The 11283-nt window shown below is 25.5% G+C and overlaps 1 protein-coding gene across 1 annotated transcript; it reads left to right on the top strand.

The window, feature by feature from the left end:
• Positions 1-9856: 9856 nt before the first annotated feature.
• On the top strand, positions 9857-11283 carry LOC126298690 (NADH-ubiquinone oxidoreductase chain 5-like). The gene has a single exon (XM_049990128.1). The coding sequence runs from the start codon at positions 10334-10336 to the stop codon at positions 10682-10684; it is 351 nt and encodes a 116-aa protein (XP_049846085.1). The 5' UTR covers positions 9857-10333; the 3' UTR covers positions 10685-11283.

Below are 11283 nucleotides of genomic sequence, written 5' to 3'. Positions count from 1 at the left end.
TGCTAAAACTGGAAGTGAAAGAAGGAGAAGTAATGCTGTAATAGCTACAGATCATACAAATAAAGGTGTTTGATCTAAAGTTATACTTTCTGATCGTATATTAATTGCTGTTGTAATGAAATTCACTGCACCAAGAATAGATGATACACCTGCTAAGTGCAGTGAAAAAATAGCTAGATCTACAGATGCACCCCCGTGTGCAATAGCTCCTGCTAGAGGAGGGTAAACTGTTCATCCTGTACCAGCACCATTATCTACTATAGAAGATGTAAGAAGAAGGGTTAGTGAAGGTGGTAGTAATCAAAAACTTATATTATTTATTCGTGGAAATGCTATATCTGGTGCACCAATTATTAGTGGAACAAGTCAATTACCAAATCCACCAATTATAATAGGTATTACTATAAAGAAAATTATTACGAATGCGTGAGCTGTAATAATAACATTATAAATCTGGTCACCCCAATTAGAGATCCGGGTTGGCCAAGTTCAGCACGAATAAGTATTCTTATTGATGTTCCTACTATTCCTGCTCATGCTCCAAATATGAAGTATAAAGTACCAATGTCCTTATGGTTTGTTGAGAATAATCATTTTTGCGGTAAGATGGCTGAATTTTAGTTGGTAGACTGTAAATCTACTTATGAGATGTTTTCTCTCTTATCATATTTAGGTCTTATATTCAATTATGATTCTAGACTGCAATTCTAGAGGTGTAAAATTTTACTAAGGCCTAAAAGATTATTCTTTTAATTATAACTTTGAAGGTTATTAGTTTGATTAACTTAAGTCCTTAGTATAATGAAATTAAGGTTGATGTTGAAATCAATCCTATTGTTGAAATTATTACTGTTATAGGAAGAATGATTCTTGATTTTTGGGACTTTATCTTTATAGATCACGAATTTTCTGTGTATGATATAACTAGAGCTGAGAATCTAATACGTATATAGTAGTAGAGTGTAATTGTAGTTAATACAACTATAATAGTTATAATAGTTGTTATATTGTTTTCTATTAATGATTGTATTACAATTCATTTTGGTAAGAATCCAAGGAATGGTGGTAGTCCACCTAAAGATAATAAAGATAAGAATATTATGAATTTAATTTCGGTTTTTATATTTCTGGCTGAATAAATTTGATTTATGAAAAATAAATTTATTTGCTTAAATAATAAAACTATAATTAATCTTAATAGTGAGTAAATAATGAAGTATAGTTCTCAGATGTTTTCTCTGACTGTTAATGATCTAATTATTCAACCTAGATGTCTGATTGATGAATATGCTAAAAGTTGTCGTAAGGATGTTTGATTTAAACCTCCTATTGCCCCAATAATAATTCTTAAGATAATAATTGTTCATAGAAAAGTTCTTAATTGAATACAATAAGATAAGACCATTATTGGGGCGATTTTTTGTCATGTTATTAATGTTAAACAATTATTTCATCTTGATGCTCCTATAACTTCTGGAAATCAGAAATGGAAAGGTGCAGCTCCAATCTTTAATAATAGTCTAGATCTAATTATTATTGATGGGATAAATTCTGTTTCCCATCCCATGGGATATTTTATTTGAATTAGCAAAATTGAAAATAATAATATTGTCGATGCTATTGCTTGGACAATAAAATATTTAATTGATGATTCATTTATTATTATATTTTTATTTCTTGTTAGGAGCGGAATAAATGAAAGTAAGTTGATCTCAAGTCCTATTCAAACCCCAAATCAGGAATTTGATGACATGGACAGGATCGTTCCTATCATTAATGTTGATAGGAAGAGAAGTTTTGTAGAGTTGTTGGTCATTAAAAAGGAGAGGATTGATACCTCTATAAATGGGGTATGAACCCATTAGCTTGTTTAGCTTACCTTTTTACATTAAGGTGTATGATGCACGTTAGTTTTTGATACTAAAGGAGGTAGTTTAATTCTATCTTATGTAATTTTAATGAAGGTAATTTTATTTACTTTATTTACCCTATCAAGGTAACCCTTTAATCAGGCACTTCATTTATTTAATATATAAATCGAAAGTTTTTTTTTGAAATTCTTTTATGTATTATTTTGTTTAATTAGGATTAATTTATCCTGCTCATTTTTTTTATATATATATATATATAATAAATAATTTATATTAATATATTACATTTAATTGAAAATAAAGTATTATAAGTTCATCTTACCATTATCAATTGATTATTTTAATGCAATTATTTACCTAGGATTATAGCTACTTATGTTTTTAGCTTAAAATAGGTTATTATAATATAATATATATAATAATATGTAATTTAATATTATTATAATTGGATATAATAAATAAAATTATTAATTTAAATATAAAATATTATAATTAATATAAATAATTATATTAATTATAATAATATAATTATGTAAATTATCTATAATTAGATTATTTAACTAATATATATGAAAGTTAACTTAATATAAAAAAAAGAATACATATTAATAACATATTATATTAAATTACATAATTGTATAAAATATATTCATTATATTATTTAATCTTCCTTTATTTATTAGTGAAAAGAAAGATTAAATAAGAAAGAATATAATACATTTATTGCTATACATGTTCCATATTAATCTTTAATTATATATAATAGAGAAGTTGTTGTGGTCATACATAGGGGCGTTTCTTTTTTTTTGTTAATGTTTGTGGTTTTTTTCTTTTTTTTTCTTTAAATATTTGAATCTTTTATTTTTTCCTGAATTAATAGATTTAAAATTTTCTTATTTTTTATTTTTAAAAGTTTTATTTTTGCTTGTTTATTCACTTTTTCTTTGTATTATATGTAAGTTTTGTTAGACTAAATGTTCTTTTTGCAGTAATTTGATTTAATTATCAAGTGATTTTGGATTTAGCAATTGATTTAAATCGGCATAATTCGTGCCAGCAGCCGCGGTTATACGATTGATACAAGTGAATATTATTGGTTAAAACAGTTGTTTATATTATTAGGGTTGAAATATAAATTTGTAAGGTGAAATGTAAAAATTTATTTGTGGCCCTTTTTATGAATCTGTGAAATTTAAATAATAAACTAGGATTAGATACCCTATTATTTTAAATGTTAATTATATTTACCAGGGTACTATTAGTTAAGGTCTTTAAACCCAAAGAATTTGGCGGTATCTCATTCCATTCAGAGGAACCTACCCCATGATTGATAATACACGATTTACTCTACTTAATTTATTTGTTTGTATATCTCCGTTATCAGAGAATCTTTTTAGAGTTATAATTCTCAAGATTTATAATTATAAAATATTTCAGGTCAAGGTGCAGCTTATAGTTAAGAGGAGGTGGGTTACAATAGATTTTTGTTTATAACGGATTTGATAGTGAAATACTGTTAATGAAGGTGGATTTGATAGTAATTTAATTTATTTAATTTAACTGATATTGGCTCTGAGATGTGTACACATCGCCCGTCGCTCTCATTATTGATTATTCTATTTTATTTTAAAGTAGCTTCAATTTAGATGAGATAAGTCGTAACATAGTAGATGTACTGGAAAGTGTATCTAGGAAGAGTTTCAAGATATAACTTATTAGTAAAGTGTTTCATTTACACTGAAAATTTTTCTGTGCAAATCAGGATATCTTGATTATTTATTTTATTATATTTATTTTTTGTTTATTTAATTATTTAATATAAATAATTTTATTGTATTTTTGTCTTAGTATATTTTATAGAATTGATTTTTTAAATTATACTTTATTGGTAATGTAAGTGTTTTATGAAATATTATTTTAAATTTTTTTAAGTAGATTTTATTTATTGTACCTTTTGTATCAGAGTTTATCAAAATTTTAGTATTTATTTTACTTGTCTCGATTTGGGTTGATTTATAAATAATTTATAGTTAATGTATCATAATTATTATTAAATTATTTATAGAAATGAGATGTTAATCGTTTCCCAAGATATCTAGTTTCTTAAGAAAAAATTTAATTTTTTTAAGTTATTTGTTATTATTTAATTTTTTAAGTAAAATATTAACTTATTTATTCTTTAAGGGATAAGCTTTGAAGTTAATAACCTATAATTTATTTTATAGAAATATAATAGTAAGCTTTAAACCAGCTATCTTTAAGATTACGTTTTAGTTCATTATTTTTTATTTTGATTTTATAAATATTTTAGGTTTATTATTAAGATTATTAATTTAATTTTAAAATTTTTGTAATAATGATAGAATTAATATATTAATTTGTATGAAATTTTTACCTTGTGAACTTATTATAAGGAACTAGGCAAAATTGATTTCCGCCTGTTTATCAAAAACATGTCCTCTTGTTTATATTTTGAGGTCTGGCCTGCTCACTGAGCGTATTTTTAAAGAGCCGCGGTATTTTGACCGTGCAAAGGTAGCATAATCATTAGTCTCTTAATTAGTGGCTGGAATGAATGGCTTGACGAGAAATCAACTGTCTCTTAATAAATTTTTGAATTTAACTATTGAGTCAAAAGGCTTAAATTCTTCTTTAGGACGAGAAAACCCTATAGAGCTTGACATTTTACTTTTATATAGTTTTTTGTTTGTCTTTCTATATTTAATGATGATGTTTTGTTGGGGTGACATGAAGAATAGATAAACTCTTCATTATTATATCATTTATTTATGTTTGTTATTTTGATCCATAATTTATGATCATAAGATTAAGTTACCTTAGGGATAACAGCGTAATTGTTTTTGAGAGCTCATATCGACAAAGCAGATTGCGACCTCGATGTTGGATTAAGAAAATTTTGGGTGCAGGAGCCCAATGATTAGGTCTGTTCGACCTTTAAATTCTTACATGATCTGAGTTCAGACCGGCGTGAGCCAGGTCGGTTTCTATCCTAAGATTGTTAACCCATATTAGTACGAAAGGACCATATGGTTAAAATATTTTTTGTTATATTGATTAATATTAATTTATTTACTATTTTGACAGATTAATGTGTTGAATTTAGAATTCATTTATGTAGATTTTTTCTACAAATAGTATTGATACTTTATGATTTATTTATATTTATTTTGAATTTTCTTTTATTGGTTATTTGTGTTTTAATTAGTGTTGCCTTTTTAACTTTATTAGAGCGTAAGGTTTTAGGTTATATTCAGATTCGAAAGGGTCCAAATAAGGTAGGTTTTGTTGGAATTCCTCAGCCATTTAGAGATGCTATTAAGTTAATTTGTAAGGAGCAGCCAATTCCTATTATATCTAATTACCTACTTTATTATTTTTCCCCTGTTTTTAATTTAATGATTTCTTTAGCCGTTTGAGTAATTTTTCCTTATTTAACTTATATGTGTTCTTTTTCTTATGGATTTTTATTTTTTTTATGTTGTACTAGATTAGGTGTTTATACTGTTATAATTGCTGGTTGATCTTCTAATTCAAATTATTCATTATTAGGTTCTCTTCGTTCTGTTGCTCAAACAATTTCTTATGAAGTTAGTTTAGCTTTAATTTTATTGTCTTTAATTATTTTAATTGGTAGTTTTAATATGTTTGATTTTATAAACTATCAGCTTTATTGTTGATTTATTATTATTTCTTTTCCTTTAGCTTTAGCTTGTTTTGCTTCTTGCTTAGCTGAAACTAATCGTACTCCTTTTGATTTTGCTGAAGGGGAATCTGAGTTAGTTTCAGGATTTAATATTGAGTATGGTGCGGGTGGTTTTACTTTAATTTTTTTAGCTGAATATACTAGAATTGTCTTCATAAGAATGTTATTGGCTTTAATTTTTTTGGGCGGTGATTTTTATTCTTTTATATTTTTTATTAAGCTTGCTATTATATCTTTTGGTTTTATTTGGGTTCGTGGAACATTACCACGGTTCCGTTATGATAAATTAATGTACTTAGCTTGAAAAAGTTTTTTACCTTTATCTTTGAATTTTTTTATTTTCTTTGTTGGTTTAAAGATTTTATTTATCTCATTTGTTTAGTGACATTTTTTGAGAAAAGTTAATAGAAGAGTTAAACTTCTAATTTTATGTTTTCAAAACATATGCTTTTCCTAAGCTAATTAACTTTATTCCTTAATTAATTTATCTCATGCGTTTGCGACATGGACATTAATTAAGAAATATGTGAAGTAAATAATTGTTAAGATTTGACCTGTTATAATATAAGGTTCTTCAACAGGTCGTTTACCAATTCACGTTAGTAAGCATACAACAACTACTATAATTCAGAATAAAATTTGATTAATAGGGTAAAATTGAATGCCTCGGAATGGTGTTTTATTATAAAATGGTAAAATTATTAAGATTCTAATTGATAAAAATAATGCAATAACACCTCCTAACTTATTAGGGATAGATCGTAGAATTGCATATGCAAATAGGAAATATCATTCTGGTTGAATGTGAACTGGTGTTACTAATGGGTTGGCAGGTACAAAGTTATCTGGATCTCCTAATAGGTAAGGATTAATTAAACATAGTATAATTAATAATGATTTTATTATTACAAATGTAATAGAATCCTTAAAGGTAAAGTATGGATGGAATGGAATTTTTTCAATATCTCCATTTAGTCCAAGAGGATTATTAGATCTTGTTTGGTGAAGAAAAAATAAATGAATTGCTGCTATAGCAGCAATAATAAATGGTAATACAAAATGGAATGTGAAGAATCGATTTAATGTTGCATTATCAAAAGCGAATCCTCCTCATACTCATTGGACTAAATCTGTTCCTAAGTATGGGATTGCTGATAATAAATTAGTAATTACTGTTGCACCTCAAAAAGATATTTGGCCTTAGGGTAAGACATATCCTATAAATGCAGTTGCTATAACTAAAAATAAAATTACTGTACCAATTATTCAGGTATGTATATATATATAAGATCCATAGTATATTCCCCGTCCTACATGTAAGTAAATACAAATAAAAAATATAGATGCTCCATTTGTGTGTAAGGTTCGGATAATTCAACCATTATTTACGTCTCGGCAGATGTGTACTACACTACTGAATGCTATTTCAATATTTGATGTATAATGTATAGCTAAAAATAGTCCAGTTACGATTTGAATTACCAAACATAACCCTAATAGGGATCCAATATTTCATCAAAATGAAATATTTGTTGGGGCAGGTAAGTCAATTAAAGAGTTATTAATAATTTTAATTAAAGGATGTCTTAATCGTAAGGGTTTATTCATTAGTAATTATCTTATTTTACGAATAGGTCCCTGATTAATATTGGTGATTTTAACAACTGCTAGTAGTGCTAAAAATAAATAAATTATTATTATTATTGTAATAATGAATATTGGTCTATTATATAATTTTTCTAAAGATATTGTTATTTCTTGATAATTGATTGAATTATCAATATTTATAGTTTCGGTGTTTTTGAAAAAGTCTATAAATATAGATATATCTAGAATAATTAATATTAATATGATAAATACTCACATTATTAATGTAATAATTATAGTGATTGATTTAGGCTGAAATATTTCGTTTGATGCAATTCTTGTAATGTAAATAAATAATACTAGTATACCACCAAGAAATGTTAAAAATAAAATATATGATAATCAATATCTTTCTATTATTGTTCCTGTTATTAATCCAACTAGGAAGGTTTGAAGGATAATAAAAAGCATTATTGATATTGGGTGTCTTAATTTAATAAAATTAATATTTATTACATTTGATAATGATATAATTATTATTTTGATCATTTCAGGGGTTAGTTTATTTAAAATACCGGTTTTGGGGACCGATGATGGAAGCTTTTCCACCTCTGAAGTTTTAAAAGTGAGGGCTGGACTTATTTCCGGTTTACAAGACCGGCGTTTTTTTTAAACTATTAAAACTAATGTTTATATTCTCTATTTTTACTTCTTTATTGATTTATTTTGCTGGTGTTTATGTTTTTTCTTCTAAACGTAAACATTTATTAATGGTTCTTTTGAGATTAGAATATATTGTTCTTTCTTTATTTATGTTAGTTATTGTTTTTCTTATTGAGTTTGATTATGATTATTTTTTTCCTGTTATTTTTTTAGTTTTTTCTGTTTGTGAGGGTGCTTTAGGTCTTTCTATTTTAGTTTCAATAATTCGTTCTCATGGTAATGATTTTTTTAATTCTTTTGGTTTATCTTTATGTTAAAGTATTTATTTATAACTATTTTTTTGATCCCTCTTTGTTTATTAAATAATTGTTGATGGTTGGTTCATTCTTTAATGTTTCTGTCGGGTTTTGTTTTTATAATTTGTGTTTATTCATATGCTGATTTGAATATAATTAGATATTATTTTGGTATTGATTATTTTTCTTTTAGTTTAATTTTACTTAGTTTTTGGATTTGTTCTTTAATAATCACTGCTAGAGGTTCAGTTTATTTAAGTTCATATCATTCTAATTTTTTTGTTTTTATGGTTTAGATTTTAATAATTATGCTTTATTGTTCATTTGCTAGATTAAGTCTTCTTTCTTTTTATATTTTTTTGAGGCTAGATTAGTTCCTACTTTACTTTTAATTTTGTGTTGGGGTTATCAACCTGAGCGTTTGCAGGCTGGTGTTTATTTAATTTTTTATACTTTGGTTGCTAGATTACCTTTATTATTAGTTTTAATTAAGGTTTATGATTTTTCTAATACTTTATATTTTCCTTTATTGGTTGATTTTGGTTCTTATTATTTTATGTTTTATGTATTTATAATTTTGGCTTTTTTAGTTAAGATACCTATGTTTTTGGTTCATTTATGACTTCCTAAGGCTCATGTAGAGGCCCCTATTTCAGGTAGAATAATTCTTGCTGGTGTTTTATTAAAGTTAGGTGGTTATGGTATTTTTCGTGTTATAAAGGTTATTTCTTGTTTGGGTTTAAAGTTTAATTATTTTTGATTGTCTTTAGGTTTATCTGGGGGTGTTATTGTAAGATTTATTTGTTTTCGTCAGGTTGATTTAAAGTCTTTAATTGCATATTCTTCTGTTGCTCATATAAGAATGGTTATTGGTGGATTGATGACTATGAATTGATGAGGTTGTGTAGGTTCTCTTTCTCTAATGGTTGGTCATGGTTTATGTTCTTCTGGTTTATTTTGTTTATCTAATATTATTTATGAACGTTTAGGTAGACGAAGATTATTAATTAACAAGGGTATAATTAATTTGATACCAAGAATGGCTTTATGATGATTTCTTTTAAGATCATCAAATATGGCTGCTCCTCCTTCTTTAAATTTGGTAGGTGAAATTAGATTATTAAATAGAATTATATCTTGATCTTCTTTTAGATTCTTTGCTTTGATTTTTTTATCTTTTTTTAGAGCTGTTTATACTTTGTATATATATTCTTATTCTCAGCATGGGAATTATTATTCTGGTGTTTATACTTGTTCTCTTGGTTATTTTCGTGAATATCATCTTTTACTTTTACATTGATTGCCTTTAAATATTCTCTGTTTAAAGGGTGAATATTTCTTTGTTTAGTTTGCTTAAGTATTTTAATTAAAAATATTGTTTTGTGGAATCAATGATATGAAGTTTTTCATCTTAGGCCGTGAATTTATTTTCTATTTGTTCTTTGAGTTTTTTTTCTTTGTTTATTTCGAGAACTATAATTTTTATTTTAGGTATTTATTATTTAATAATTGATTATAGAGTTTTTGTTGAGTGAGAGCTTTTCAATTTAAATGGTTCTATAGTTGTTATAACTTTAATTTTGGATTGAATATCTCTTATTTTTATATCTTTTGTTATATATATTTCTTCTTTGGTTATTTATTATAGAGAGGATTATATATCTGGTGAAAAGAATATAAATCGTTTTATTAATATTGTTTTAATATTTATTCTTTCTATAGGTTTTTTAATTATTAGTCCTAATTTAATTAGAATTTTATTAGGTTGAGATGGTTTAGGTTTAGTTTCTTATTGTTTAGCTATTTATTATCAAAATGTAAAATCTTATAGTGCTGGTATATTAACTGCACTTTCTAATCGTATTGGTGATGTTGCTATTTTAATTTCTATTGCATGAATGTTAAATTTTGGTGGTTGAAATTATATTTATTATTATGATTTTATTTCTAATTCTTTTGAAATAAAGCTCATTACTATATTAATTGTTTTAGCAGCTATAACTAAGAGAGCTCAGATTCCTTTCTCTTCATGACTTCCTGCTGCTATAGCAGCTCCTACTCCTGTTTCTGCTTTAGTTCATTCTTCTACTCTTGTTACTGCTGGTGTTTATTTATTAATTCGTTTTAGACCAATATTGGATACTTATAATTGTGGTTGATTTTTACTTTTAATTGGTTGTATAACTATATTTATGGCTGGATTGGGCGCTAATTTTGAGTTTGATTTAAAGAAGATTATTGCTCTTTCTACTTTAAGACAACTTGGTTTAATAATAAGAATTTTGGCTATAGGTTATCCAAAGCTTGCATTTTTTCATTTATTGGCTCATGCTTTATTTAAGGCATTATTATTTATATGTGCAGGTTCAATAATTCATAATTTGAAGGATTCTCAGGATATTCGTTTTATAGGATCAATTGTTAATTTCATACCTTTAACTTCAGTTTGTTTTAATGTTTCTAGTTTATCTTTGTGTGGAATACCTTTTTTAGCGGGATTTTATTCAAAGGATTTAATTCTTGAGATGGTTTGTTTAAGATGAATTAATTGTTTAATTTTTTTTTTTATTTTTTTTCTACTGGTTTAACTGCTTCTTATTCTTTTCGTTTGTTTTATTATTCAATATCTGGTGATAATAATTTTTATTCTAGATTTTCTTTTGATGATAAGGGTTATTATATTTCATTTGGAATAATTGGTCTATTGTTTGTTGCTGTTTTTGGTGGTAGTCTTTTATCTTGATTAATTTTTCCTATTCCTCATGTGATTGCTTTACCTTATTATTTAAAGTTTTTAACTATTACTGTTGTTATTTTAGGTGCTTATTTAGGTTATCTTATTTCTAATTTTGATTTTTCTCATAATTTATTTTCTTTAAGTATACTTTCTTTTGTTAGATTTGCTGGTTCTATATGATTTATACCTTTTCTTTCAACTAAGTTTATTAGATATATTCCTTTAAAAATAGGTTATTATTCATCTAAGTCATTTGATTATGGTTGAGGTGAATTACTTGGTGGTCAAGGTTTATATAGATTATTCATTTATTTAATTGGTTATATTCAAGGTTGATATGATTCTAATTTCAAGATTTATCTTTTAACTTTTATTTTTTGAATATTTATTTTGGTAATATTGTTT

This window comes from Schistocerca gregaria, chromosome X (assembly GCF_023897955.1).
Source record: "Schistocerca gregaria isolate iqSchGreg1 chromosome X, iqSchGreg1.2, whole genome shotgun sequence".
NCBI lineage: Eukaryota > Metazoa > Arthropoda > Insecta > Orthoptera > Acrididae > Schistocerca > Schistocerca gregaria.
This window is presented reverse-complemented; position numbering and strand designations above follow the sequence as displayed.

Bases quoted from the DNA above. Each gene is read 5' to 3' on its own strand.
- LOC126298690 (XM_049990128.1), top strand. From the start codon at position 10,334: ATGGCTGGATTGGGCGCTAATTTTGAGTTTGATTTAAAGAAGATTATT.